The sequence below is a fragment of the Boleophthalmus pectinirostris genome, unplaced genomic scaffold, assembly GCF_026225935.1.
Source record: "Boleophthalmus pectinirostris isolate CB_2022bp ecotype Guang Dong unplaced genomic scaffold, ASM2622593v1 HiC_scaffold_2, whole genome shotgun sequence".
NCBI lineage: Eukaryota > Metazoa > Chordata > Actinopteri > Gobiiformes > Gobiidae > Boleophthalmus > Boleophthalmus pectinirostris.
In genome coordinates, this window is record NW_026571152.1 from 17,542,500 (window position 1) to 17,557,776 (window position 15,277).

Consider the following 15,277-nt stretch of genomic DNA (forward strand, 5'->3'; position numbering starts at 1 on the left):
ACATGCCATATTTTTATTGCTCAAAAATACCTTGGAAAAACATGTGTTCTTAATGTGAGCGGGATTGCCTCTCGACAGATCTAATCCGTAACTTGGCCTAGTGGTGGCAAATGCTTGTCTCAATGAAGATTAAAAATGAAATTTAAAGCTGTACTTTTGAACATTCTAGGCAAAGCAATAACATCTCCGTGGAGACAAGCTGGTGTTAGACCCTCCACCAGAAAAGTTACATAGTGCGCAGTGCATTTCTGTGACGCAAGACACACAATGCACTTTGACCTGGTTTCCACCGATAGAGGACCTTGCTGTCACCTCTACAGCTTGGCAGGGATAGTGTTGCATAGCAGGGAGTGAATGGCACATGGGGGCAAGGCTTGTGTTGCTGTTGGTGTCGCATTACAAAAAAAAAAAAAAAAAAGTAGTGTGAGGGGTGAAGGAGAACATTTGGGAAAGAGAGGAGGGAGGGCAAAAGCTCACTACCTGAGCTTATAGCCACTCCAAGGACAACAGAGTCAAACTGGGTCCAACTACTAGGCTTCTACTGAACAGGATTTGACATAAGGTAAATGTTTATGTTTTGGTTTGTTTTTTGTAAATCTGCTTGTTTTAATGAATATATTATGTTAACTGTTGTCATGTTGTTGTCATGTTTACAATTATGAAAGGTAAATTATGCAGTATATTCAAACTGATCTTCATCTCATCTCAGGTGTAAACATGGTATTACCAGTATTAATTATATGGCATAAAGGCTGTTGTGCAAAGGTTCAGACAGAAATTTTACTTTTTCCCAAATTCCGAATTCACTATTATAAAACTAGGCTAATATTTAGTATAATTTATTATTGTTGTATGCACTGTAGTGGAAAAAGGACTGCTGTTCATTTAGTTAGTTTAATAATGTGAGGCTTAGGATATTGCATTAGCATAATCATATTTATATTATCCATTAACAATAGCATTACATTCATCTAATTGTTTGCTCCATATGTTGTTGAAAAAGTGAAAGTTTAGCTTGTAAAGACTGGTCGTGTTCTGTGTTTATATTTTGCTAGCCCAAGCTCTGACGTCTGCGCACATGCTCTGCCGGCGCGCTGCTATATCTGGCCAATGAACTTTGTCCCACTTAGTGAATGTACAGTCATATGACAAGCAATGGAAAAAGTAATATTAGACCTGCTGTGAGAACAATACCATGTTTGGAATCCCACTACTCTGTTAGATTATTAGATTTTGAGACTTAAGAATGAACCTGAAAAATTTGGTTTTATCACTTGTGTGCTGTTTATAGTGAGATAGAGCTATGGCTGAAGCCCATCAGGCGGTGGGCTTTGAGTTCACTGTGCGTCCAGATGGAGTAGACATCAAGCTCAGTCGAGAGGTCATCAAAAACATCTACCTGTGTGGGGTTACTGCATGGAAGAAACGTGCCATCCAGTTTAAGGTACAACAACACAACATGGTGGCATGTAATTATACTTTCATTAAAGGAACTGCATGTAGCCAGCATTTTGTTTGTTTATAATTATGTACTACAATCACAACTGAACTGCAACCCAGTTGCCAGTACCTTAACTTGCAGGACAGATTCAGTTTTTCTCACTCTCAGTATATGGACAGGCCATGCCTCATGTGAAAACTCAGAGCCTCCAGAATTCACTCACTGAACTGCAGAGGCTACTAGCACTGGTAAATGATAGGCTGTAGCTACTGGTGTTTAGGTAATGACAGTTCAGTGACAGACTCATGTGTTGCTCATTCTGCTTTCTGTCTTGAGAATGAACATTACATAACATAAACGGAACACTAAATAATTGGAACATCATGTCCAATGTTTATTTAATTAAGAATTAAGGTGCATTAGAATGGTTCTCAGTAAAAGCCCTATTTGATTTGAACATGTCTATCAAAATCTTACATATAGTTCCCTCTGTAATAATTTACCACCACAAATATTTTCTATAGAAAAAAAAATTGAAATATTTACATTATATAAGCAATCATTAAAGGAGCACTATGTAAGTTTTCTAGTGGATTGTCTTAAGTTTAAACCCACAGTGCAGAACATTCCAGGCAAAGTAATATCTCCATGGAGACAATCAGGTGATGGACTATCCACCAGAAAACATACATATTGCTCCTTTAACCCTTTAACCTGTTAAGACACAAAATATCAAACAAATCAAGCCCTGGTTGAGTACTTAAACATTTACTACTAGCTAGAATCATTTTGTATCGTTTTTGTATCATTTTGTATCGTTTTATATCTCCAGAATGGCGTTTTGGCTGGGGTGTACCCGGCCAGTCCCTCCAGCTGGCTCATAGTTGTGATCCTCATGATGAGTTCTCTGTACACTCACATCGACCCTTCTCTGGGAACGATCGATGCCATCAAAGACACTCTCCCATTCAAGTAAGACTGTGGTATTACTAGTAATTGCATCTGCATTTTAAACATCGTATACTGGACTGTTATAATCATGTTTTAGTTCTGGTACAGTCCTACTTTGGACCTGTGTAGTCCAATACATCTTGGTTTAGTTCTGATGTGATTTGGTCCTTTTTTGAGGTTAATTTAGTTGTCCTAGTTAGATCATTGTTTATTCCTGTTTTAGTTTTGATTTATTTGTCTGTATTTGTTTGTAAACTTAGCACTAACCTGGTTTTGGTGTCTGCACACAGGAACTACATGAGTGTGCAGACTAGAGCAGTGCTGGGGGCCATCCTGTTTGCCACGGGCCTATGGCTCTTCCTGATCCTTCTTTTGAGATACACCCTCAAAATCCTGCTGTCCTACCATGGCTGGATCTTTGAGTCACACGGCAAGATGAGCACCTCCACCAAAGTCTGGCTGGTAAGTCACTGCACTTAAGAAAAAAAAAAGGTTGTCTATAACACATAAATATTGGGTCTGTGTACTGCGGGTCACACCTTTGTGTGTGGAGTACACACGATTCTTCCCGCATCTTGGCGGGTTTCCTCCGGGTACTTCGGTTTCCCCCAGCAACCCAAAATAGACAAAATCCTCGAGGTCAGGTAGCCCTGACCTAGCCTACCTCAAGATCTGGAGATGAATCCCGGAGCACTGAACGGCAGCAGCTCACTCCTCCTGTCACTGCAGCACTTAATGCAAGGATGGGTCAAATGCAGAAAATGCAATTCCCTCTCTTGAGGGAGTAATGTTATGTTTAATATTGTAATTAATATTACTGTAATTATCTAATTAATAATGTAATTACAAACAACACAAAAATACACACATATTAACTGATTGGGTTTGTGCATGCTCATTGTATTTGAGCAAGACACTTTACCAAGTTTACCTATGTATGAATGTGTGCAAGTAATTTTCTGTTTTTGTTTTTCACAGAGCCTAGTGAAAATGTTCTCTGGTCGCCGCCCTCTTCTGTACAGTTTCCAGGCCTCCTTACCCAGATTGCCTGTGCCCAGTGTGGAGGATACTATTCAGAGGGTCAGTTCATTATAGTTAGCCTATATTACATTTGTATACAAATAAAGAGACTTTTTGGAGATTTGGTTTTATTTAATCTAATCAAACTTTCTGTTTTTATTTTCCTAAACACCATATAGGTTTACTATTTTGTAATTGTTGTTATTAACTTTATTGCATTTGTCCAATTGTGATATACCAGTTTTAAATAATTTATAAAAATCTGTTCAAATTATGTAAATAGTAGGTGTATAACAGCTAAAAAGAGTTCATACTACATAATGTCTAACATCTAACATCTGTCCTAACAGTACCTTGAGTCAGTCCGCCCTCTGCTGGACGATGACAAGTACAACCAGATGGCGATACTGGCCAATGAGTTCAAGGATACACAGGCCACCCAGCTCCAAAGATTTCTTATCTTAAAATCCTGGTGGTCCAATAATTATGTGAGTATCAGTAAGTGCAAAGTGAACCAACTGTCACGCTATTTTAATGTTGTTTTTAAAATGTGTTTAGGTCAGTGACTGGTGGGAGGAGTACATCTACCTCAGAGGCAGGAGCCCTATAATGGTCAACAGTAACTTTTATGTGATGGTAAATAATTATACAAAGATTATTTTATGTTATATTTTGTTTGCATTGACAATGACAAGTGAAATCTGCTTATAGGATCTCTTGTATGTTACACCAACACATCGCCAGGCTGCCAGGGCGGGTAATGTGGTCCACGCAATGCTGCAGTACAGGCGCAAACTGGAGCGAGGAGAACATGCACCGGTAAGGAATGCAAGGAGCCATTTGCATCTTTTTTTTTTTTTTTCTTTAATATGATGTGAATTGTTGTGGTGTCTTCTCAGTTGAGGGCCTTGGGGACTGTCCCTATGTGTTCCACTCAGATGGAGAGGATGTTCAATACCACACGGCTGCCAGGCATTGAAACAGGTCAGCAACATTTTAGAAAAATTTTAAATTGCCTTTTTTTTTTTTTTAGGTTTTTTTTTTGAGTTTTTAACTGATGTTTCCTCCTCAACCATATCCCTCCAGAACCCACAATGCTTTGTCCCATTTCATTATGTCATCTGGTGGTAATCAAGGAGGTCTGCCACTGTGCTTTTAAAGTGCATATTTGACCAAACATGATTTGATCATTTCAGCATTCAAATTCTTCTAAACTTGTTTTTAGCATCGTATATACTGCTCTTCTCCTCAATGCACCCTCTGTGCCTCTTTTTTTACTTATTTAACGTCTTGTATAAGATTTTTTCCCCCATGCATTTTAGCAAAATTTGTCTTAACACAGTACAGATATATTGTATAAATAGCTCTTGAGGTCAAAATATGTCCCTGACTTGCTGTCTGCATCTATTTGTAATCAGGAAGTGCACGTTTCAAATGTGTCTTTGGTAGATATTGTGCAGCACCTGAATGATAGAAAGCACCTGGTCGTTTACCACAAGGGCCGATTCTTTATGTTGTGGCTGTACACCGGGGGGCGCCACCTGTTACCCAGTGAACTGGAGATGCAGTTTCAGAGGATTCTCAGTGACACATCCAAACCTCAGCCTGGAGAACTTAAACTGGCTGCACTCACAGCAGGAAACAGGTACTCAAAATATTTACATTCTGGAACCTTCATTTATATTAGCACCCATTAATGACAAGAGAGGTTTTATTGTTATTGCTTCAGAATAGAAGGCTTTCCGCCCAATTAGTAATAATGTTTAGGTTGTCATTGACATAAAAATAAAGATATGCCAGATATATTAGCACAGCTGGCTTTTGATTCTTCTAGTCCTAGTTCAGGAAAATCCTTTTACTCTATACATTATGTCAGTAGAAATATATAAACCAAATTTTATGTTTAAAAAGTTGAATTGTTGAATAAAAACCATAAGGAAGCAACTGCAATCAGAGGCATTGCATGATAAGAACCATCAGGAAACAACTGCCTGTCACTATCCCAGGCAGTTGGGGAAAATTTGGGAATTTTAAGGAATATTTTTTATCTGTCTGCCTATGTGAACCTACTAATTCCATTTCAACAGAAGTGGCCAAAAAATCAGAATATACAACACAAGGATTCCATGCTGGGTGACAGAACTATAAATAATTTCAGCCTAATTTCATTATACTCCATGTACTGTTTTTGCAGAGTTCCATGGGCCCAGGCGAGACACCAGTATTTCAGTGCTGGAGTGAATAAGCTGTCCCTCGATGCAGTAGAGTCGTCTGCTTTCTTCCTGGCTTTGGATGATGAGCCACAGGGATTTGACCCTTCAAGAAACAGGTCACTGGACAGTTATGCCAAGTCCCTGCTCCATGGGAAATGTTATGACCGGTAAGAACACCAGATAGTAAAAACTACTTTGAAATATTATGGTGGAATATGCTGCTAAATATGAGAAATGCTGATATTTTGACCAGTTTAAGTATATTTGACATATTGACATATTACTTTTACTTGGTTTAGTGGGATAATACCTGATTTAAATAATTTTAGACCAGTTAAGAGGCAGTTTATAAAGAAAAGTAGAAAACAAAAAGTTGTAAAATCCAGGATGTAGTAGAGAGTTGTGAAATATCATCAACTGGTATCAATTCCACACAAAATTCAAAGACAATTTACAAAAAAAAGGAGGGCATTTTTCTGACACTTTAAACATTGATAACACAACAGAGTTCTTGTCATTTTTTTAAATTGTCAAACCGTAACTATTGTGTAATTTAGACACAAGTTAACATACTTCTGCATATATCTGATACCTATGTCTAACCAGGAAGTAAAATTATAACCTTCACCAAAATTGCTAAATTTGAAAAGACTAGGCCAGATTTTTTGTAAAATCCTAAATCTAATCATGTTAACTACGTTTTAGAGTAATTAGTAGTTTAACCTGCCATATGCACTACAAGGTGCAGTATGTAACTTTTCTTGTAGGGGGGCAGCTTATTGCTTTGTTTGGTATGTTTCATAGTATGGCATTAAATGTATTTATACTGTTTATGACATGTAACTTTTCCTCATGGCGACACCTGCAGGTCTCCTTGGAAATTGACAGGTCTATGTCAATACAATTGAAAATTCCAGGCAAAGCAGTAACATCTTTGTGTAAACAAGCAAAAATGTACACATTGTACATTTAATATAGCTAATAACTGGGCCTGTCCACAAGTCTGCACAGTCTGAACAAATAAATTAAGTTTTATTTATTTCCTTCCAGTGTCATAAACTGGTGATGTATTTGAGTTGTCTTGGAGATACAAGGTTTGTATAGTTAGTTTATGTGGACCCAATCACTAAATTAAACCAGATTATAATAATATTAATATTAAACCAGATTTAACATTTTTAGTTTTTCTTTTTTCTGTTTTCAACAGAGTAATATCCAATCCAATTCAGTACAGATGTTTGTTTTGCCTAAAAGGACTTTTTTCTTCCAGCTGGTTTGACAAATCCTTCACATTAATCTCATATCCGAATGGAAAAATGGGCATAAATACTGAGCATTCCTGGGCTGATGCGCCTATCATCGGACACATGTGGGAGGTAAGGTCTGGGGTTTGTGCAACAGTATTCATGACTGTCATTCAAATTAGCTGTGATGCAGTGTTTTTTCCTAGTATGTGCTTGCAACAGACTGCTTCCATCTTGGATACACAGAGGAGGGGCACTGTAAAGGAGACATGAACAAGGGACTTCCTTTTCCCACCCGGTTAAAGTGGGACCTTCCAGCAGAGGTACGATTTGTACTTGGGCATTAGCAAATCATAAAGACTGCAGTTATTTAAGTTCTTGGAAAAACAACATTATATCCTGTTTCATTATCTAAAAAGTCTTCTCTCTAATGTTAATGTTTATAGACAAAATGTGCACTTTCAACAGAATCCAAATCTGATCGCAGTCAATAGGGCCACAACTGTTTATCCGCAATCTCAGTGTTTTACAGGAAAAAATACAATTTGATATTTTACCAAAATCATTCATCCATATCTCTTTCAAATCCCATAATAATTTACTATTTGTGATGTCTCAGTGTCAAAAGGTTATCGAGTCATCTTACCTGTTAGCCAAGCAGATAGCGGACGATGTGGACTTCTATGGATATCTGTTTAATGACTTTGGGAAAGGTCTGATCAAGAAGTGCAGGACTAGCCCCGATGCCTTCATTCAGTTGGCCCTGCAGCTCGCCCAGTTCAGGGTAAGAGTATTTTGTATAACTGACTGTATAGTGCATAACAAACATAGATCATTATTTTCTATTTTGTTAATTGTAAGCCTTAAAATCAACAGTTTAATAATAAAAACAGGTTTTCAAAGTTCCATGCTCCCATAATAAACTGCAGATTTTCATTTACTTGTATTGCTGAAAAGTAATTACAAGAAGACTGAGTGATGTATGACCCAGAGTGTGATTTATTTATTTTTTTAATAATTGGACAATAGAGGAATACTGAAACATGCAAGTAAGCTTTGAGTAAGTTTTGAATAAGTTTTAAGTAAGCTTTCAGTAGGTTTTGAGTAAGCTAGCGATGAGGGAACACTGTTATGGTAAAAGCTCATAAAAGTTAATTTTGTATATGTCCCCACTGAAATATACAGTCACACCTTTACATTAGGTGCTCTTTACTAACAATACTATTTCACTCTTTTCCATTGTAGGACCAGAAGGTGTTTTGCCTCACATATGAATCCTCAATGACGCGCATGTTCAGAGACGGGCGCACGGAGACTGTGCGCTCCTGCACTTCTGAGGCAGTGGGTTTTGTCCGAGCCATGGAGGACTCTAGTGTGACAGTGAGTAAATACATGTATCAGGAAATACAAAGTTATCAGGATCAGATTGATCCTTCCAGGGCTCGGTCACCAGAACCTGCTGTAAAAGATATGAAGAGATGATAAAGAAGTTCAGTTCAAATGTCATATTTGATCAAATAACATGGTGTTCTAAAGTGTTCAGTAGTTAGGCAAATTTATCATTTATTCTCTCATTCATAAAGTGTAATAATTACATTTAGTTTAAAGAATTTCTCTTTTTTTAAAATAAAGATTTCAATTTTTATCATGTTGCAGACCTGGGCATTTTGCGGCCCATGGGCCACATCTGGCCCTTGGCCTGTTGTAATCGGGCTGATATTTTACAATAACAATATTTTATGGTAATAATATTTTACTGATTTAGGTAAATGAAAACTGTTGAGCTCCATGGCCTTATATATAAGGACAAAGTGAATATAATGATTACAGTTCATATTTATGCTTTAAAACTAGAAATCCCAGAGACTAGCCCTGTTTAAGAAGGCTGCAGAAAAGCACCAGAACATGTACCGCTTGGCCATGACTGGAGCAGGCATCGACCGACACCTCTTCTGTCTTTACATTGTGTCAAAGTACTATGGGATCAACTCACCTTTCCTCAAGCAGGTTAGATCCTCTCAGATCTATCAGTAACACTTTCTATCATTATATTTGTTTATATCCTTAACTCCTGTTTTGTAGGTCCTGTCTGAACCTTGGAAGCTGTCAACCAGTCAAACTCCTCAGCAGCAACTTAACTTGGTGGATATTAATAAGTTCCCCAAATATGTGAGCTCTGGAGGCGGGTTTGGACCGGTAAGATCAGTGTGTGTGTGTGTGTGTGTGTGTGTGTGTGTGTGTGTGTAAATAAATAAATAAACAAATATATATATATATATATATATATATATATATATATATTTTTTTTTTATGTGTTTCCACATTTGACCTCTAGGTGGCTGATGATGGCTATGGCGTTTCTTACATCATTGTTGGGGAAAACCTAATCACATTCCACATCTCTTGCAAGTATTCCTGCCCTGATACAGTAAGTCAAAAACACAAATAATATACAATTACAGATATTGTACTTAGCTTTTCTAAATATACTTTTTTGTAGGACTCGTACAGGTTTGGCCAGCAGATTCAGAAGGCGATGCTCGATATCCAGGCTCTTTTCTCAACTGAAAATGGAACAGCAATAGTTCTGAATGGCAAAAAGCATGTGTGAGAAAAAGGGTAAAGGTTTTGGACATTCAATTTAAAATGTGCAGTGTATTTTTTGTACATAGGTCATTGTGGGAGCACGTTACACTCCAGTCATGCAACTTTTTAACAACTGTAGCGGGCCATTCCATGTCACATACCATTAAGGGAATTGTTACTATTTGCGACGTGAAATAATTTTAGATGCAAATTGTCTTTACCAAATGTTTTAAACTTGTAAATGTGTGTAAAATCTGTAAATATATTTAATGTAACAGATGGTGCATAATAAGAATATTTTGTATATATGAAAGAACTTAAATTTGACACACTGTTTTGGGTATTTATTAGTTCAGGTGGGGACAATACAAAAAGTCAAAGTAATAAAAAAAACAACTGATCTTTTCAAATGGTTTCTTTTCAAGGCATCAGATACAGCAATCAACTAAAACTAGGCTTCAGAACTGTACAAAGAGAATGGACCAACAGAAATGCACTGCCCACTGTTTGATCAAAGCCGTTTAAAAAGCCCATTGGCAACCACACACCAGGCCTGGCACATTCTAACCCACTCAACAGGAATACATGGTTGTCTTCATCTGCGTAAGTGTCATTTGACAATCTTTAACATAAAAGAATACAGGACTTGAAAGGCAAATTAATATCGCTCTAGCTCCTATAACCTACAGGTAGGTTGAGTCCACTGAGTGCAGCATTCCACTTCAGCCACCTTGTGAAGCTGTTTTCTCTTTATCCAGACCAACCCAGTCATTTTGCCTAGGCATGTGAATGATGGTTTGGAGGTTTATGTGTCAAAAATCACCGAGCAGAGCTGTGTAGGGTCCGGTCTGTTTATGAAGCAGGATTAAGATGTGACACCAGGGGTTGGGTTGACATTCTGAGTGGCAGCCTGTGGAGCTACTTCTATAATCCGGGGTTTGTCAATGATGCGAGCCGTGCGGTTTCCTTTCTCTACAATCCCAATGATCCACGCCTGATGACCTTCACCATATTTGGGTGATTTGATTTCAGCACAGAAACGTGCAGCTTGTTCGCGAGGCAAGCAGATAAGAAGGCCCCCTAAAGACACACACAAAAAAAGATGTTATTCTTAGGTAATGATATTGATAGAGTCTACAGTACATATATACGATTTATCTGTACTGACACACCTGAGGTTTCAGGGCAGGTGCCGTGCATAAGTCCAAACATGTTTCCACAGGCTTTAGACACGGCAGCCATCTTGGCGAGTACTGGGAGGTTGTGGATGACAAATGACACCTCACTTCTTTGCTGTTTTGCCAGAGTTTGTGCGTGGCCTAAAATCCCAAATCCTGTGATGTCTGTTGCAGCATGTGCGTTGAAGGTGTGCATGAGACCAGCCGCTACAAGGACAGTTCAAACTAAAGCTTTAGAAAAGCAATGACACATTTACAACTAGAAAAGCACTCAGAGAGCGCAGACCTCCGCCAAGGACTACCCCCATTTTTTATATAAATTGCGATAAAAGGTTCTGGATCAGATCCGGATCAGCCTTTGGAATATAAAAGAGGATCCCATTGTCCATCCCTGAGTCAGATTTCATGGGGTTTGGTCAATAATTAACCGAGATATTGAGAAACAAAATTTTTGGCCCCATTTACCACAATGTTAACTAAAAGTGATCCAGAATCCAGGATTTCTTCCGGATCACCCCCAAAATGAAAGCAGTTCTTCCTTTTCACATTTCCAACAAATCCTGAAAATTTCATCAAAATCGGTCCATAACTTTTTGAGTTATGTTGCTAACAGGCAAACAAACAAACAAACAAACAGACAAACGCTGGCAAAAACATAACTTCCTTGGCGGAGGTAATGATTTATGGATGCACAACTAACCTGTTCTGTTGAGTCTGGCCATGTTCATCATGGCCTCATGATAGGCCAGTTCTACGTCTTCCTGAGTTACAACAAGCTTTATCTTGTTCCATTTCTCAGGCTGATGGTTAAAAACAAAGAATGATAAAGTATGTTATTAAGAAACTACATATATATATAATCCGTGTATCATTCGTTCATTCGTTTTTCAATATAAAACCAAAAATAAGAAAATGAAAAAACAACTGTTTTCTTCATTATTTGTCTCCAAATCCAAAATGAAAAAACAGATAATGATTCATTTTTTCAGTTTTCGATTTTGAATTTAAATGACAAATGGAAAAAACGGATAACAACCGTTTCCCGTTTACATGACTTACGTGACTGCGACGTCAGACTTCTGTGCTGCATACAGACTGATCCAGGACTGGTCCGGCCCAGGTCCGGAACCAGACCGGAGCAAGACCGGGACTGAGACCGGGACCAGACCGGAGGCTCAGAGCCCACGGCAGGGCTGGAGCTCGAAGCTGAAGCTTGAACCCTGCGGAGGCTCGGAGTCAAAGCTCGAACTCTGCTCTGGTCCCGCTCTGGTCCCGCTCTGGTCCCGCACCTGGATCAGTCCTGGTTCAGTCCATATGCAATGCAAAAGTCCGGCATTGCAGTTTAAGTCACGTAAACGGTAAACGGACGTTATCTGTTTTTTCCATTCTTCATTTAAACACAAAATCGAAAACTGAAAAAACAAATCGTTATCTGTTTTTTTCATTTTGGTTTTGGAGACAAACAATGAAGAAAACAGTTATTTTTTCATTTTCTTGTTTTTGGTTTCATTTTGAAAACCAAATGAACGAATGATACACACACACACACACACATACATATATATACACACACATACACACTTATTTTGTGATAAAACAATACATACAATATCTAGCCACTGGTGCACTGCAACAGCTACTTGTGTCCCTAAAGGTTTAGTTAAGACCAACACATCTCCAGGAACTGCATTGTCGGGCCTGGGTCAAACAACACAACATCACAATATTTTAACCATCATCACCATCAAAAAATACACAATATATTATTTCATATAGTATACAAGAAATACTCAAATAGTTCTTACATAATAAACTCATTTGGCTGACAGACTGTTGTGGCTACACCCCCCATCACCACCCAGGGGTTGAGTACCGTTTGACCTCCTGTCACAGAAGTGCCCGCCTCTTCTGACGCATCTTTGAAGCCTTGGATTATTAGTGGCATGACTTTGTCACGTTCCTAAACATTCAAAATCAACAAAACGCATTACTTACATTTTCATAAAAATCATGTTATTCAGTGTCAGGAGTCATACCTTCTCTGACATTTTGTTGCTGACACCCAGAAGCATTAGCATGTTGTCACATTCTGTTACTCCCATGGCATACAAGTCACTTAAAACATTGGCACATGCGATTCTTCCCTGAAAAATATAGACTTGGTTAGCATTTTTTAAAAACACCAGTTGGATTAGTGTGTAGAGTGCAAGTACCATCATGTACGGGTCATCCACAATGGGGTAAATATAATCTGTTGTTTGAACTAGTGAAAGGCCTCCATGTCTGAGAGGAATGACACAGGTGTCCATGCCTATGCCTGTCACAAAAAGAAGGTAGGTTTTGTTATGATTATAAACATTCTTATTATTAAGAAAACAACCAGTGCCACGCATTCTGATTCAGTTTGTAATGAATGTTGTCATTGTTTATAATTGACTAATAAATGGTGCTGAATTGTGCATGCCTAATCCAATCCTAATCCTTCTTTCATTTATGCTTGCAGAGGACATTTTACCTTAATTTTTTCCATTTTCCATCTGTACAACATTCTGACATCGTACAGTAGTACGATGGAGTACAATCTAACAACAAGCTATTTTCCTTTCAAAATATAGTTAAATGTAACAAATACCAAGTCGAGGCATAACTGCCCCAAGGAACTGCTCATCCTCTTGATAGTGGTTTTCTTGTAAACTTTCTAGCAGCTTCTGTAACACATCTTGTGGCACCTGGAGTAAAATAGTGCACATGCTGTAAACAAATAACATCTAAACTTTTGTAAACAGGAGTTCCAAAAAGTGTCCCACAGACCTTGCAGCCCGTGCCCTTAAGCTCTGCGTAGCGAGTGAGCCTGAAGTTCTTGTCCAGCTCATAGCTCTCTGGGTTAAAAGACTCCCTCACAGACATGTCTGGAGAAACTCTGGGCCTTCACCACTGCTGGAGATTACAACAGAAAAAAAAGATTTTTAATCTACAATCAGGCTTACAACATTTTCAAGTATTATCATTATTACATAGTAATAACATGTAGTAAAACGCCCTGTGTAAGTGATGCACAGTTTAAAACACAAATTTAATACTGTTAGATGGTTGCATATTAACCAAGCAGAATATTTTACATTTTTGTAAAAGACTGGTAGAATGCAGATAAAACTTTATCCCACAAACCAGTTAAAGTATAATTTAAATCAATTACTATCAATAACAGTTACTACTTCTAGGTGTGAGTAGTGATGCAAACTTGGATCACCACCAGAGTAGCTCTCTGTTCCATGTGCAGTGCAGGAGGGGGAGTGTTCACAGTAACATGGCTAAGTTCATTCAACTGTGGGATGAATGCACTGCAGCACATATTCACTTCTACAAACATTATGCACACTGTTTTGGCCGACTTCACAAGTGGACTACTTCACACGGATGTGACCAAGAGCTTTGTTTTCATTGATGCTTTGTTTTGATAGAATTCTGTTTGTGTTTCCGTGCTAACACTTGCTAAGCGCTGAGGCATGGGATGTGTACAAGCAGCATCAATGAACTAAACACACAAGTTACGAGCCACTGCAAAATACGATCATGTGCTTGTAACCCTGCACAACTGAAGTCCATGTGGCGAACATAAAACCTAGCAAAGACTCGTGAAGCATGTAGGCTGAAAAGTTATGGTAGAGCAGATAAAAATGTCGGCGGCGGAAAAAATTAACCCCTTCCTCTCCTCCGCCATGCGACGAGCGCAACATCCCAGCCCCTATGTGCAAAACAGCAGTCTGCATGCGCCTTGTGCAAACTTTGTGCGGACATGGAGCAATACGAGTGTTTACAGCGGCTTTATGAGAGATTCTAGGACCAAAGCGGAGTTTTATTCCTGCAACAATTCCCCTTTAATTGCCCTGCCAGTTTCTCCTTACCAGGCTCACGATAGCGGCGATCCCCAGCACAAGAGCGGGGACTGCAACCACAATGCACCGAGGCGACATTTAGCTGCCCTGCGTCACTGCCTGACTAGAAAGAGCATGGTTTGCTTTAAAATAGGGGCAGATTACGCACAACACGGATCAAACCTTTAAATGTTATCTTATTTGAACACGAATGCATATGCATGGAAATCTCGAGTACATATGGAAAAATAAAATGTTAACAAATATAAAGAAAATATTCACAAGATGTCCGCGGGTCCTCCGTGCTCCAGGAGGCGGCTTCAACCTCCCCTTTAATGGGCTAAAAAGTCTGGCAACAAAATTCATACAAAGGGGTGTACCTTTAATTGAGTGGTTTCCCTCCAATTACCCCAAAAAGAAAATAGAGCTTATTATTCTAATAAACTGCAACTTTTGGACTTTCATCAGACATGTCATGAAACTTCCTTCATATATGGTTCTTTAGTCTATATACTATTACACTGTATAATTACTAGGTCTATAGGCTACCTAAGACTACAAGGTTGATTCAAAGACCACTTTTTGAGTGTTTTTATAAAAGACAGTTTATTGAAGCAACATTGACAGCAACACTACAGAGACACTGGGCAGAGACTTCAGCCAAATTATAATAAAATATAACAGTGTTCCATTATGCTACTGGTTTATAACATTTAAAAAAATAAATACAGGTTGAAATATCAAACACTTGAGATAAAACTGAAAGTTC

General features: G+C 38.5%; 2 protein-coding genes across 4 annotated transcripts; one reads left to right on the plus strand and one right to left on the minus strand.

The window, feature by feature from the left end:
- The first annotated feature begins 466 nt into the window (after positions 1-466).
- Positions 467-9,855, plus strand: cpt1b (carnitine palmitoyltransferase 1B (muscle)). Of its 2 annotated transcripts, XM_020932185.2 has the most exons (19): positions 467-562; positions 1,292-1,444; positions 2,274-2,413; positions 2,683-2,854; positions 3,371-3,472; positions 3,763-3,900; positions 3,971-4,048; positions 4,124-4,231; positions 4,312-4,396; positions 4,862-5,057; positions 5,607-5,792; positions 6,896-7,001; positions 7,076-7,192; positions 7,489-7,653; positions 8,115-8,249; positions 8,724-8,876; positions 8,952-9,065; positions 9,205-9,297; positions 9,370-9,855. In XM_020932185.2, the coding sequence occupies exons 2-19, from the start codon at positions 1,304-1,306 to the stop codon at positions 9,478-9,480; spliced, it is 2,340 nt and encodes a 779-aa protein (XP_020787844.1). In that variant the 5' UTR covers positions 467-562; positions 1,292-1,303; the 3' UTR covers positions 9,481-9,855. The 2 variants fall into 2 exon arrangements, with proteins under 2 accessions (XP_020787844.1, XP_055011399.1); XM_055155424.1 differs by lacking the exon at positions 467-562 and having other exon boundaries at positions 1,290-1,444.
- On the minus strand, positions 9,785-14,627 carry sephs1 (selenophosphate synthetase 1). Of its 2 annotated transcripts, none has more exons than XM_020932123.2 (10): positions 14,539-14,627; positions 13,445-13,570; positions 13,266-13,362; positions 12,847-12,950; positions 12,670-12,777; positions 12,439-12,593; positions 12,241-12,331; positions 11,334-11,433; positions 10,628-10,840; positions 9,785-10,535 (listed from the first exon to the last, which is right to left on the minus strand). In XM_020932123.2, the coding sequence occupies exons 2-10, from the start codon at positions 13,538-13,540 to the stop codon at positions 10,321-10,323; spliced, it is 1,179 nt and encodes a 392-aa protein (XP_020787782.1). In that variant the 5' UTR covers positions 13,541-13,570; positions 14,539-14,627; the 3' UTR covers positions 9,785-10,320. The 2 variants fall into 2 exon arrangements, with proteins under 2 accessions (XP_020787782.1, XP_055011400.1); XM_055155425.1 differs by lacking the exon at positions 14,539-14,627 and adding an exon at positions 13,753-13,774.
- Positions 14,628-15,277: the final 650 nt, after the last annotated feature.